Source organism: Macaca nemestrina, chromosome 16, assembly GCF_043159975.1.
Source record: "Macaca nemestrina isolate mMacNem1 chromosome 16, mMacNem.hap1, whole genome shotgun sequence".
Taxonomy (NCBI): domain Eukaryota; kingdom Metazoa; phylum Chordata; class Mammalia; order Primates; family Cercopithecidae; genus Macaca; species Macaca nemestrina.
This window is the reverse complement of record NC_092140.1, coordinates 88,978,016-88,993,711: the sequence shown is the minus strand read 5'-3', so window position 1 is coordinate 88,993,711 and position 15,696 is coordinate 88,978,016. Positions and strand designations below refer to the sequence as shown.

The window sequence follows — 15,696 nt, the reverse complement described above, 5'->3', positions numbered from 1 at the left end:
TTTTTCTAATTTCATATTTGGTACTTCTAACTTTAGAAAGATGACTTAGTATCGTTTCATAATTTTGAGATAGGTAAGATATTTTCATCCAGAAATTTCAAATATCAGCAACTGAAGTCTAAAGAGATGAAGTGCCTAACTTGCAGTCACTCCACAGCAGCTATGAAAAAATATCAGTTTCCTGCTTTCCCCCAAAGTACAGAGCATTTTGCATTCTGAATGCTGAAGCAGCACAGTGAGTTGTCTGCTGGGTGTAATTAATCCTCTCGAAAAGTACACCTCATTTCCAGAGGGGAAACCTGGCCCTTTATGTACAGTATTAGGAAAAGATTTTCTAAAAAAAAACAAAAAACAAAAAAAAAAAACACAGAAGGAATTTGGTAAAACAATTAGATTAGACCTAAAAGAAATCATAAAATAAGTCAACTAGAATTAATTAACATCCTGTATTAAAATTATTTAAAGTAATAAAATTTTGGTACAATTCTTATTCAAGCATGGAAAAACAATGTTTGCAAATGTTAGAGAAAAAACAATACTAACTCATAAGTAGCTAAAAGAAGTTTAGAATGGCTAAAGTATAGTGTGTGAGAGAACGATGCAGAGAAGCGATGCTGGTACCAGAAACCCAGCCCTGCAAGATTGTAAACAAAAGAGAGAAATGAGCTTATTTGCCTTTCAGACACACCTTGTTGTCTATCAGGCACTTCTCATCACTTAAATACATTGTAGGCTGGGTGCGGTGGCTCACGCCTGTAATCCCAGCCCTTTGGGAGGCCGAGGCGGGCTGATCTTAACGTCAGGAGTTTGAGACCAGCCTGGCCAATATGGTCAAATCTCGTCTCTACTAAAAATACAAAAATTAGTCAGACGTGTGGTACGTATCTGTAATCCCAGCTACTCAGGAGGCTAAGGCAGAAGAATCGCTTGAACCCAGGAGACGGAGGTTGCAGTGAGCCAAGATCGCGCCAGTGTACTCCAGCCTGGGCAACAGAGAGAGACTCTGTCTCAAAAAACAAACAAACAAACAAAACCTTGTGTTTTCTCCAATAAGTAGCTCTTTTATCATGGTTTTAAAAATAGCATGTGATAATATTTCACTAGGTAAAATAACTAGTGGAGGAATTTATACAGATTCAAATGGCTCCTGTATATTTAATTACTTTAGAAAAGGTTTCCATGATACACTGTTAGATAAAAACATTGTTATAGGTATAGTGTGATGAAATTCTTGATAAAAATGAGAAAACCATAACCTATATAGCTGCATGTATATTTATATATTAATACATTTGTAAAGGCAATGGAAAAACAGCAAATTATGACCAGTGATTCCATTAGAAGATTAGGAATCAAGGAGAGACTGCAAACTTTAATAGAGCTGCATAAAATGTTTTTGAATAATTAAATACAGAATTTTCTACCGTTGTAATTCACATGATGGAGATACATGAGTTGACTGAGACAAATACAAATGTTCCTGAGCAGCAGTGTCCAATAGAAATGCATTGCAAGGCACCAATGCAAGCTACATACATATTTTTCAATTTTCTAGTAGCCACATTGAAAAAGGAAAAAAGAAACATAACTCGTTTAGTTAGTATATTTTAAATCAATACTTCATAAATACTATCAGTTCACTACGTAGCCAATATAAAATATTTATGAGCTAGTTTACATTATTTTCATACTGTCTTAGAAATCTGGTGTGTGCTTCACACTTACAGCACATCTTAATTCAGACTTGTCACACTTGTAAGTGATTGATAGCCGTATGTGGATAGGAGCTACCTTATTGAACGGTGCAGCTCTAGAGGAAATTAATGGTTTTGCTGCTGGTGAATTTGACCTGCCGAGACATCTTCACTGTCAGCCTAGTAACGGTGTGACTGTACCCAGGTTTGGTCCCACTGTCTCAATCTTAGTTCAACTGTACATTGTCCATCTCTATCGTTTTTCAGTTGAGAAGCTTTGATATTATTTAATACATTTTATTATTACCAATATGCATATAGGTTACCATAAAATCTACACTTTCAGTGAAAATGAACAGTGTATTTTCTGAAAACAGTAAGAAACCAACTTTGAAAAAATTCTCTGAACACAACTTTGTAGAAAAACAAAAGATAACATGGTATTAATTCTGAATTTTAACTTGAATGTTTGGACAACTATATCTTCTACAAGGGCAAAGAGGACAAAATGTTCCCCAAACAAAAAGTCAGTGGTCAAAGCATTTATAATGTGATGTCTCATCCAAATATCGAGATGAGGAGAGGTGTTTGTTTAAGCCCCCAACTTGACCACCAAACACCTGGGTAAATTTAGATAATTTCCATAAATTCCCTGGGCTTTACTTTCCCCAGTTATCTATAGTGAACTTGTTTAACATGGTTCTAAAATTTAAATTAAAAAAGGCACGTGATAACACTGTATAAATAAAATGCCTTTTCAGACATTGTAAAATCAGAATCATGGTTTTGGAGTTAAGAGGAATGCCAGTAATATTAAATTTCTAAATTCTATGATTAGTTTTAAGTCAGGATTTCAGATAATCCAAAAAAGAAAAATATATTGTAAGCATGTTTACAGGGCCACAATGGATGGTTCTTACTAGGTTGAGTTTTAAGGACACAGCATGGAAGGCAGCTGTGTACACTGTAGAAGACAGATAAAAATACAATACACAAGGACTAAGAATGGACAGATTTCAAAACTTGGTGGCCTCTCTTCAATAAAGAGCCGTGAGACTGGATAGTCATTTATTCAACTAAATCCCAGAGTTATTAAGGATTATCGAATGTTAGAAGAATATATTCTTATGCCATTGTTACTTATGTTTCCTCCACCTTTGCTAGAAAATTGACCTACCTTCTTTAAGAATAGCATGGTAAGTCTACTATCCTTGACTTTTCATTAATTTGTTTGATCACTAAAGTATTTCAAGTTGTTGTCTATGTCAAAGCAGGAAAGTGAGTATGTTTTTGCATTAGTTTAATTGCCATCCAGTAGATAGAGTAACTATTTTAAGAAAATTTGATATACAAATATTCAGCTCGTGAAACATACATTTTGAGGATGTTTAGCACTTTGAAAAATTACTTATCGTTTTATAAAATAATTCACCACCATTTAAAAAAATATAGCCAATTTCCTTACTGAAGTTAATATAGATTTATTTGCACAGAAATTTTAAGGAAAACCTTTATTACAAATGATGAGGTACATCTTTATAGCATATTTTCTTATAAATGGAGCTTCCAAAATATACTTGTGATAAACAAAGTGTTTTAAACTTACCTGCTAGTCTATTAAACCGAATTTTCAACACGCTCCTTCACCCAATTCAGACACAAAATTTAAGAAAAATAGATTTTTTAAGATTAAGAGAGTATGAAAAAGGAGAAATATTGTTTATGTAAATGAAGGTGACTTCAAACTTCTCTGTAGCATTTAGAAATTTCTGTGGATAGAAATATGAGTAGAAATGAAAATCCTGAAGTACTCACTTACAGACCTCAAAGAAATAACATTTCTTTGCTTGCTATCCTGCTGTTGTTTTACTTTTCTTAGTTTATCCTTACTCATCTTCACTAATGCTACATAATATCACTACATATTTAGAATAGCATTCAATTCTAGTTATATTAGTAGCAGCTGGTACTAATAATATCCAACACTTTGTTCATACTCATAAACACATCTGTCAGCAACATCTGGGGGTTGTTAGAATCATCCTTTCTAGGACACTGAAAAGGATGGTCTTACTTGCTCCAAACACATTCCTCTACTACCATCATGTTCCCCTATAAAATGTCAGCACCTTAACCCCTGATGTAAATAAGCTACTGGGGAAAAAAGGTTTTGTTGCTTGTACTGTTACTGGTGTTGCTTGAAGGAACAGAGAGAATTTGAAATTAAATTCTGGTAAAGTATGTATAATGGTGATGTATAGTGTCCTGACTTTGGGAATAAACAAAACGAAACAGCAATGCACAGGAGAGGCAAAAAGAAATTAATGGAAAATATCCCAAATGTTAAGAATAGGCCTACAATTTCTCTACTACAGTATGTATGATTTAGAAAAAATTGAGTAGCCCCAGGATTTGCTCTGAGCCCTAATATACTTAAGATAAAGATGTTCTTGAAACAATAAATACATTCATTAGGCTTGTGTTTCTCCAAATCTATCTGGTCCATTCTTAAGTCCCCAAAAACTAGATTTAGGAGTGAACAGGGGCTTAGTGCTCCTGGCTTTTCTGAAAATTAAAATCTAGTATTTCAAATTGAGTTCTGAGATCACATACTAAGTATGTTTTTAAAATCTACTAGCTTTAATGTCATTTAGTCTAAAGAATCAAATACAGCACATTTTATATTTTGCACATTTCTCTTGCTTTAGAAGAAGGGACACTTATGAAGCTTACCATACTCATTCTCTCTCAAGGTATAGGACTTCAGAAGTGGCCATGGTAACCCCTGTATATGCATATTTTATAACTTGCTCTTTTTATGTTCTGAAAGGCAGTACAATGCAGTGGTGAAGGGAATGGCTCTGATGGACATATCACAGCTCCATCACGAGCTGTGTTACCTTAGCCAGTTAGTGCTGGTCTCAGTTTCATCATCTGTAAAATGGGGACAAAAACAGGAGCTACTTCAGAGGGCTGTTAAGAGCAGTACGTATATGTTAATAGGTGTATAGGAATAGAACAGAGACTGGCATTGTTATTGCTGTTATTCCTTATTTTTGATGTTTGTTAATGAGAAACTGAGTCCCATAACATTATGCCGTTTGGGGTCAATGATAAACTATATGCAATTTCTGAGGTCTGCAGAGTAATTTTTGAAATGAACTTAGCATTTTTCCATTTATTTGAAATAAATGCTAATTTTATGTGGTGAAGAAGCTTCCCATAGTGGCTTAAATAGACACAAGCAATGTAATTTAAGCTTTAAGTTTCTAGTACCAATTTTATGTAAATTGGAAACACTTTCCTTGTAATAGTTCAGTGAATTATTATAAGCTAAATTATCTTGCAAACAACAGAAAGAAAAACAAGAAATAAGAATGCTTTTCCTATAGGCAAAACTATATATCTATATCTGCTGATAAAATTAATAATGATTTTTGAGTGATTTTAATTTTAAAGAAATATATAATGATTACTGGTGAAAAGAGGAGACTGCTAGGTTTTTGTACTTCTTTTGAATTGATTACAATATTGCGTTGATTGAAAATACTGGAATTCAACTTTACTTAGATTTAGATTGTTTAGAATACATTCATTTTCATTTGGATATTATTAGTATGCAATCATCTTGCTTGTTAAATGTGCTTACAGTATTATGGTTTATTCTTTTCTATAACTGAGAATTTTTGCCATATTTTTGAATTTCAGTTATTCATAAAGACTCATATTTATACTGATAAGCAGTGGAATCTGAAATAGGTAATTAAAAAAAACTGGAGGGGCGAGTTTTTTTCTGACAAAATGTCATTGAAAATCATCAATCATCAAAATGTATTAAGACAAACACTTCTTTTACTTACTGAAAGGAAACCCTGGAACAACCTAAAACCCTACAAAGTATTTGTGACTTTGAGGGGGTTTAGACATGACTCCACGAGAAGAAGACTTGCTTGCTTTAATTGTGTACAACAATTATTTACATGTCCTTAAGAAATAATTTGGTAATATTTGTGTTTTAAAGTCAAACTGTAGGACTAGGTGAAAAGTCCTTGGCAAGGAACCCTCTCTAGAGACCCTAAAAAATTATGAAAAGCTATAATATTTCAGCCACATTGGTTTTTGCATATAAAAATAGCTATTTTAGGAGTCAACTACCACATGAAATAAATGACATCTGTTTTAATTGAAAAAGATAGCTAAAATGTTTCTGTGGGTTATTGCAACAGTACAAGAATACAAGGTGCATTTATTTATTAACAAAAACAATTGTAAAACAAATTGTGAAAGCAAAAGCAGGCTACAAAACAAAAAGGTTTTTGATTGCCTTTGCCTTATTTAAACATGTTACAGGTTAATATGCCACAGTTGAGAAACGCTATAAAGTGTAACTTAGCATTTGCTAATACAATTTAAACATTTTCCCACACCCAGAGCACTACGGAAAATATATATGTGTATGGTAAACGCTTCCTCCTTCAAGTATCACAATCTTGTGGTCACATAATCTTCCTGGGTGACTGTGTCTGGGAGGCTTAGATCATAGTCTATACTCGAGTCCTCTTCTTTTGCATGTTTCTCCTTTGGTATTATAGGAACCGTGTCCTCCACCACCACCTTCTCTGACTTGAATGGACACACTCTCTTGCCTACCTGTAACCCCAGTGTGTCCGTATTCCTTTCTCTATGGTCTACTAACACACATTGTTCACTGAGACCGGGAATGCTCAGGTCAGCCCGTGAAGCTAATCCTCGAGATTCCAGTTGAATATTTCTCTCAAGTGGTCCTGCAGCCTGTTGACGAGCAACTTCTTCTGAAACAGAGAAGATTTGGTTTGCATTTTGCTCAGCAGCATTTTGTTTTGATCGTCTATGAAATAACCCAAAGTTTTTGATATCGGTCACAAAATTCACTTTTCTCTGCTTCTCCCTGGGTGGCTCCTGCACCACCAGAGCAGAGCCATTGCTTATGTTATGTCTTTCAGAGGCAATTGCTGCTGATCTCGGATGAATCAGGGTGGTTAAATCAAAAAGGCTGAAATTCTTTTTCTTGTCCTTGCTATTACCTTCGTTATCACTCTTTTCATCTGAGTCTGCCGAGTTTGAAGACTCCTTCGAGGCATTTGCAGATTGTATTGTGGAAAGTTTGCTTCCTCTTAGTAATCCCAGAACTTCAAAGCGGAAACTAGAAATGTCTTGCTTTAGTTCCTATGTAGAATTTAAAATGAAAAATTAGGTTAGGACTTAAACATTTGGAAATACCATTTTCTTGTCTCATGTATAGGTCAGAACTGTTTTCACTCCTTTTCAGAAACAAGGATTCTACTCTCCTGTGGTTCTATTTAGAATTCCAAGTTCTCTCACAGATACTTGATGTCATTTTGATGTCTACTAATTTCCTTATTGGAATTGGGAAGGACACTTCCTAAGGTTGATGCAAAAAGAAACATGAGTTATCTTTGCCACCAACGCGCAGCTGAGTATATTGGGTTTCTCTGGGACTACAGTTTCGAAGACTTCCTCTCCAAATGAGTCATCTGCTGCCAAGTTACTTCACTGTCTCTGGGGTGTATTTCATAGGATTTTTAATATTGGCACATTTTTCTGTCCACAGGGAGATCTGAAAATTATGTGGAGCCTAACTTTTTAAGAGCTGGTAGTTACTTGCAGTTGTTTACTGTCTTAAAGAGGACTTTCCCCCTAAATCTGGGTCAGCCTCTGCATCCTAGGAATTTCTTCGGATCTAACGACATTTCTTAGACTCATCCTTTTAACTTGTCTTTTGGGGCAACTGAATTCTCAGTCTTAACCTGATGGCAGCCTTCTTGGTGGCTTCCTGCCCTAACCTATCTCCTAAAGCAACATGAATCATTTAACATTACAATTTGAACTTTATGACTGCAAAGAAAATCTGGGCTTCTAGCTAGTTTTCAACCTGCACTTTAGGTTTTGTAATTTCTCTATCTTCTTACCTAATTCACTACTTCATTCTCACGTTCAAACCTGCTATTTTCTATGTTAAATATCTCCTATAGATTTTGTTTAATGTGTTTGTTTGTTTTGGCCTGTAAGATCTTATGGACCTTAATCATTCTTCCAAAATCTCTAAACACTAACTAAATAATTTTAACCTAAATTATTTTAAACATGTGATTCAAGAATATAGTATTTTACACATTTTACTTATTTCCTCTTACACAATTTAAAAAATATCAAGGAGAATGTTTTTAAGTGTATTAGTTACAATTAAACTCAAATCTTAAATTTTCTGCTATCAAAGTTTTGCAGAACACACGAAGTTTTGTTGTTAGTGTGTTAGTTACTAAATGTTTCAGATTTTAAGATCAGGCTGAAATTTCAGAAACAAGCTCACTCTGGGATCAGGTAAGTCAGAATGACTTAATCACTAGGCTTTTCTCTGTATGTGTGAAAACATCGTATTTTGAGAAGAAATTTCATCACTAGCTTTTCTTTTTACAGGTCCGTAGGGTTTCAGTGGAAAGATGAGAAGGCACACAGGCTTGCTGGAACACACAGCCACGTTTCTAGCTCTGATTTTAAATGTCCTCTATCTGGATTAATATTCTGCACAATCTGCCTCTTGTGATGGACATGAAAACGGTTACCTTAAAGTTCTCTTCGGTCAGGCCTTCTTCAGTTTTAGCATCTCTAATCATTGCAGCAACGTATCGCTTCACCAGGTTCCTCATAACTTCCTGAGGCATTTTAGAACAAGAGTATTGATACTCAGTGAGTAAATACATTTCCTCCTGAGTCAGTTCTGAAGGGGGGACTGCATTTTATTTTAATGAAAATTTCAAGACATAGTACAAGGACAACTTACTTGGTACTGGTGATGTCTTCTCAAATTATCAGCAGCTCGCCTCTGAAAAGGAAAAGAACATTCCTTTCTGGTTATACTGTTACATTACTATTCTAAAAAATAATTTATTTTTTTAAATCAAGAATGTTTTTATTCTCATTTCTTCAGTGTGGGAGTTTTACTAGTCAATGGGCAATGGCTAAAGAATGCTGCACATGGGCCGGGCGTGGTGACTCATGCCTGTAATCTCAGCACTTTGGGAAGCCAAGGCGGGTGGATCACGAGGTCAGGAGATCGAGACCATCCTGGCTAACATGGTGAAACCCCATCTCTACCAAAAATACAATAAATGAGCCGGGCGTGGTGGCGGGCGCCTGTAGTCCCACCTACTCGGGAGGCTGAGGCAGGAGAGTGGCGTGAACCTGGGAGGCGGAGCTTGCAGTGAGTGGAGATCGCGCCACTGCACTCCAGCCTGGGGGACAGAGCCAGACTCCGTCTCAAAAAAAAAAAAAAAAAAAAAAAAAAAAAAAAAAAAAAAAAAAAAGTGCTGCACATGAATCAAAAGAAAGAGTGAACAAACGTGTATAATCTATATGACATTTGAAACGCAGAGTAAGTTAACAATGACAGAACTGTTGTTCTCATACAGGACACAAGATGATGAAAAATTAGTTAATTAGAGTTAATACACACTCAAAATCAGTTGAAACGATGATGAGAGATAGTACATATCAAATAGAAATTTAAAAGTCTTCATAAATATTAACATGGCATGATTAAGAAGTTATGTTGTGTAACAGTTAATCAGAAATCTTGTTAGTTGCTGAACTCTCCAATATTAATTTCAATTGTATATACAGTAAGAGGAGATTCCTGTTTAAGTAGATGGCTGGATTTAACAGAATAAATAAATAAAGGATCCTGTTGAAACACAGCATTTATTAACTCATTTAATAAATTAAATGTGAGTCCCAGCTCATATTCTGAAGGCATCAGAATGGTTTGAGAGTAGAGGTGGGGTAAGCACAGAGCAGTGATTTGAGAGTATGGAATAGAGAGATGGGTTGTTTAATGATTGAAAAAAGTCCATTATGAGTTGAGTTAAATAATAAATGACATTAAAGTTATATATTTGCAGATTCTCAAGTATTCTAAATATATGAGAAAAAACCCTACATAATCCCAATTTTATGTATGTTGAATAAACATCAGCATTGATTCTTCAGGAAGAAAACCGGCCAAAATAATGCAAAATAAAAATATCTCTATAATAAAGGAATTAATTTGGTAAATTATGAGAAAGCAAAAGGGATAATATATCTTGGTTTTAAAATGAGGCTTTTGATCTTGTTCCTTAATAAATAATCACAGGATGATAAAATAGAATATTGAAAAGAGCTGTGCCTGCATCACTGTGAAATGATAATTTAAATATTAAACGATTTAAAATAAACTATTTTCTTCTCTTCAGAGAAATAGAAGAAAATGCTATTTTCACTGGCCATAAGGATGTATCCGTCTTTCATGACTAGTAGTGATTTGTAGGAACAGATGAGACATGCTTAGCTTCCTAAAGGTCACTAATTATTTTGACTATCATTCACTTTTGCATGAGAAATACATTTTGAGAAAAACATTTAAAATAGGATTAAGCTATTAATTTAAAAACTCAGAAATTTGAAACAACACAAATGTAGAGCATCTTGAAAAAGCATGGCATGGGAATTTTATGGCTGGGCCACCAGATGGAGGTGTCTGACTCATATTGAGACACAGCTCAGCTGAAACCTAAGACAAACGGCACTTCTAAAAGGAAACACACAGTCTTCTAGATCTCCTTAAATTTACTTAAACTAAAATACTAAAGTGAGTCGTACATCAATTTCTTTAACACTCTCACCCTAAATATTATAACAGAGATCTGATTTTCATTATTTAAGTAGCTAGAAACTCTCAATTTAATATAGAAAGAATTTAGTCTACTTAATTTTTATTGTTTCGAGGTTCTATAACGTTTCACTACTGTGTTTTAGAATCCTATCCTTCTAAAATCCAATAAAGACATTTTCAACAGAGAGCAGTTAGAAGTCAAGATTTAACTTTACATTTCTTTAGCATCAAACTACAATTGAGGATGACAGATTCAGAAAATTATGAGTAATAAGTGAAAATTATCATGATACATTTTAGTATTAAAATGAGTACAAACTGTCTTTCCTTCAGTAGAATCTTACTCATCCAAAGTCAAATTTTTAGTACAAATACAAAAAGGTCAAAGACTACATTTGAAATGATAATTCTAGGTTAATTTTCTTGGGAAAAAATTTTAAAAATCAAAATAGCTTTTCAAAAAGAAGAACACTAAAAATGTTCACTATGTACCTTTCCGGTGTTATTCAGTTTCTATAGTCCAGGTTTAAGACTAAGTTAATGCAGTTCATTGTTTTTGCCAACCAATTATTCTCCATAATTATGTGGTAATACCACAAAACTATTTTTTAGTTGCATGAAATTTTATCAGGCAATGAACTTCAACATCCTGGCTAGAAAAATAGGAATGGATGAAGTTAACCATCTTCTGAACCTAAAACTCAAAATGAATGCAGTGCACTCACCAAATAATTAATGCTAAATTATGCAGCTGATAGAGCTCTCATCTGTTTAATCTCTGTTTCCCTGATTAGCATGACAGAATAGGCTGTTTAGTGATCATTACCGTTATGCCCTTACTTTCTGGGAGAAAGTGTGGTGTGATGTTAAGAACATGGTACCAGGGGTTACACCTGGGTTTGAAGCTGACTGTGCCTAGTCAGGGAGTTTAACTCTGACATCCTCCCTCTTCCCTGATTTTTTTATTTTACAGGGTGAAGATAAACTCCACGGGTAGTTTTGAAGATTAAATGAGATAAGAGATTTATGGCATCTGTCGCTAGCTAATGTTAATTCTTGTCCTTTGCATTTTGTTTTCCTTTTTGATTAATAATATGATTTAACAGCGTTTTAAAATATCTTGATTCTCAAAGCTTGTGCATAGCAGGAAACATATTACGATTACCTCTGAGAAAGTAAAATAATATACTTAGATTTCACTGTGTCCCTTTGCGTGATTTTGATGGCAATTCATGCTTGTGGAGAGCATTTCCTTCAGCTAAATCATTAGATACCTTCAGCTTTGGCAGTAGAGAGGTTTAGAGGTAGGAAACTTGCATGTAAGTGACAGAGTAAGGGGATAGTTCTGGTAAATTTGGACAGATGTGACCCAGACTCTGTAGGCAGTCATCTTTTGGGGGAGCCCAAAAATTTTACAAACTTTTCTGCATGACATTGAATTTTTGCTATGATGTTAATGAGACAGCCATATGTGAGCACTGATATAGAAACTCAAAGGAAAATTCAGAGGTCATAGCAAAAAGGAACACTGGCTAGGGGTTCCTGCCCAGCGGACGAATGCACCTCCTACAACATGTTGTTACTGAAGAGCCACTCTGATTTGGCGTCTCCTTTGGTCAAGTTACAGAGCAGAGTCTCCAGGCCTGGGGATGAGAGTTCCTCCTTTGCCTTTGTCTCTGGCTAAGCTCAGGGATATTTCTCTTCAGGGGCTCAGGATGATTTTCATGGGTTGAGGCAAGGAGAAGCCTACTTCTAGGAAATGCAAGATATTGGGGAAGCTGATTGTCTACCTCAGATCTCAGTTTTTTCAGTGCAGGAACCATGAGTTGGGAGAAATTGTTTATATTCTTGGTGCCAGGCAGATTGAAGGGAAGGGCACCTGGATATGGAAATATGATGGAGTCTTGCTTTGTCTCCAGTCTGGAGTGCAGTGATCTTGGCACACTGCAACTTCGTTCTCCCAGGTTCAAGCCATTCCCCGGCCTCACCTTCCTGAGTAGCTGGGATTACAGGTGCATGTCACCATGCCTGGCTAACTTTTGTGTTTTTAATAGAGACGGGGATTTCACCATGTTGGTCAGGCTGGTCTCGAACTCCTGATCTTGTGATCTGCCTGCCTCAATCTCCCAAAGTGCTGGGATTACAGGTGTGAGCCATGGTGCCTGGCCGGAAATACGATTCTTTTACCATGTGCCAGGAGTTTTTCATTTCTCTGTGACCCCTGGAAAGGGCTTTGCCTCCTATCTGAGTCCTGGGATATTTCTGGTGATAATCCTGACACTGTATATTTGGGTTTGGTTTGCCATGGTGGGGAGTAAAGCCAGCTTGTCTCAAGGCTCCATTTTGGAGCCAGAACTCTCTTAACTTGTAGGGCTAATTTAAGGTAGATTTATTAAGTGACTACATGTGTATGGCAATAGAGTGTAAGAAACCAGAGATGAATAAAGCACATTTTTGCCCTTAAATGGCTTATAGTCCAAAAGGTGGATTGCCAAGATCATGAATGACTACACATGAAGGCAAAATACGAAAGAAAACACGGGAAGTGCTGTAAGTGTGTTAACTGAGTACAGGGGAGAAGGAGATAATACTGTGCGAAGGAAAGAAGCCAGAACAGCCCTCTTATAGAGAATAGGGTATTACGTGGGACATGAAGCAATCATAGGATTTGGACAAGGGGAGGTGCACAGGTGTTCCAGACGATTGGAATACGATGAGCACGTATGCTAGGGTTAGAAAGTGAGAGGCACATTATGGAGACTTCTGGCACGATAGTTGCAAAGTCTTTGCTATTGGGAATATACAGATGAGATTGTAGTGGGAAGTTAGCATGGACTGTTAATGTAGAATTTTAGATGGCACATGAATCCGGTGGTTACTAGGCACTTGGGGATTTTGACTAGTTGAGTGACATGTGATGAAAGTTTAATTTCATTGATAGTCATCTAGCAGCAGCATCAGGTGGGAATGAGACTTCCTAGCTTCTGGTGGTGGCTGTTAATTCTTGGAGGTCTTTGGCTTTCAAGTGCCTATCTGCAATCTCATATGGTGTTTTTCTCGGGTCTCGGTCTTGACATGGCCATGTTCTTACAATGACCCTATTCCAGTATAATCTCACCTTAACTAAGTATGTCTGCAATAATCTTACTTCCAAATAAGGTCACAATCTAAGTATGGGTGGTTAGGACTTCAACCTATCTTTTTTGAAGGGGCACAGAATTCAACTCGTAATATATGTACTCTTTGCAATAAACATCACAATAATTTTTGGCAATTAGTGACACCATTGAATATTATACAATAGAACTACCATCAATGATATTTAGGATATTCATATACTTTTTGTTGGGTAAAGGTCAGTTGAGCTTCAAAGGGATTTGTTACCATAAGAGAAGATATTTTTTCTTATAATTATCACTGGAAAAGACCAAGAACAGGATAAATGAACAATTTGTGTTTAAAAGTAATATAATGAAAGCCATTTCATTAAAAAATACCTAAGTGGGTACTGAGCTTTAATACCTAAGAAAATAGGTATTTAATTTTCTTTCAAGCCATTTGCATATTAACTTTGACAGAGTAATCTGCATTGACTAGGTGTTATCTAAAAATAATAACTTAGGTAGAATTATAGCATGGTAGACCTGTGTTAGGAATAAAAAATTTCTCAGTGAATGAGTGTACAATATCACATAGAAATTTCTGGAACTTGGCGGCCGGGCGTGGTGGTTCACGCCTGTAATCCCAGCACTTTGGGAGGCTGAGGAGGGTGGAGCACAAGGTCAGGAGCTCAAGACCATTCTGGCTAACATGGTGAAACCCTGTCTGTACTAAAAATATACAAAAAAAAATTAGCCGGGGGCATAGTGGCAGCCGCCTGTAGTCCCAGCTACGCAGGAGGCTGAGGTGGGAGAATGGTGTGAACCCAGGAGGTGGAGCTTGCAGTGAGCCGAGATAGCACCACTGTACTCCAGCCTGGGCAAGAGAATGAGACTCCATCTCAGAAATAAAAAAAAAAAAAAGAAAGAAAGAAATTTCTGGAACTTGCATTTTGCAGCTTTTTTTTTTTTTTTTTAAACTAGATTGGTTGTGAGTTGTGTTTAAGACAGAAAAAATGGACTATATGACAAATCAAGGACTTTTCTTCCTTAACTGAGTGTCTAGGAAAAATATTTTGGAAGAAGTGCTCTTTAAGTTGACACTTTCCTTTGCAAACTACATCAGAAGTCAATAGACTGTGTGTGGAATGTTCCTTGGCAAGGTAGCTTTAAAGGAGAAGATGGGGGCATACCTGTGTGCCACATTAGCATAATTCACAGTTTGCAGGTTTCTCCTGATCTGTTAGGACAAGACAATGGCAGCGTTTGGATCAGAGAACTCATGTTAAGGAGAAAGACCATCTAGTGAAAAACCGCTGCTGCTGCAAGGAAACTCTGGGATTTCAATAGAAGTGTCAGGTTCCTTTAGAGCAGGCAAGATTTTGCAGCTAGAAAAGAGAGGTCTCTGGAGAGTGAGCTGTGACATTTTCTCACTCTTATCTCCAGTTCTCTCCAGGTCCACTATGTAGAATGTCACGCTCACTTCATGTAGCTAGTCCCTGCTGTCAATTTTCAGTGCTGTTTTCTCTCATTTCCACTCTGGTTTTGGTCTAGCAGTGAATTTTAAGCCCATGAATTATGCCTTTTAGTCTTTGCTTTGCTCCTTGAATTCCTTAAGCCATGCATCTTGCTGTGTTCTTCTCCTTTCACGAAAACTAAAAAGGCAAGGGGCATTCTGCGATGTGATCCCTTTACAAAATTTGCAGTTTGACTTCTTTGCAGATGGATCTACATATTGTTCTCTATAAACAGTCTTTCTCTACCCTTATAGCATACATCTGCTTACTGTTTTTCATGAACACATTTTCTAAGCATATCAAAATAATTCATGTGAAATGTCTGAATGTTGTATCATCAAACCAAATATTCAGGAACTCACTCTTGAAATACCAAGAATATCAAGCAATTAATTTCTATATATCCCCAACGGGGAAATAAAGTTTCATCAAAAGGCCCTGCCAACAAATCTTGCAGCAGTAATTTAGGAAATCTGGAGATCCTCATGGATGAAAGTTGTCATATCTGTAAGATTTGTCATTAGGCCTACTGAGTGTCCTAAAGATTAGGGAGCAATACATTTTGACAAATTGCCACTATAAATGAAGTCTGAGAGGCATGTACTACGAGCATTTTTTCTTTAGTGATGATAGCTGTTGCTAATCTATTCACAGTTTCTAATTCATTTGCAGTGACT

General features: G+C 36.1%; 1 protein-coding gene across 4 annotated transcripts in view; it reads right to left on the bottom strand.

Annotated features, from left to right (window-relative positions):
• Positions 1 to 3,159: 3,159 nt before the first annotated feature.
• LOC105486048 (transient receptor potential cation channel subfamily C member 4) overlaps positions 3,160 to 15,696 on the bottom strand; it is a 225,385-nt gene continuing 212,848 nt past the window's right edge. For 2 of the 4 annotated variants that reach the window (XM_011748736.3, XM_011748738.3), the window contains exons 9-12: positions 8,536 to 8,577; positions 8,318 to 8,407; positions 6,758 to 6,899; positions 3,160 to 6,505 (exon numbers count right to left, since the gene is read on the bottom strand). In XM_011748736.3, the coding sequence (XP_011747038.1) occupies positions 6,177 to 6,505; positions 6,758 to 6,899; positions 8,318 to 8,407; positions 8,536 to 8,577 (603 nt within the window). In that variant the 3' untranslated portion in view covers positions 3,160 to 6,176. Of the gene's footprint in view, positions 6,900 to 8,317; positions 8,408 to 8,535; positions 8,578 to 15,696 lie in introns of all 4 variants that reach the window. The other 2 variants (XM_071081461.1, XM_011748735.3) reach the window with 1 other exon arrangement.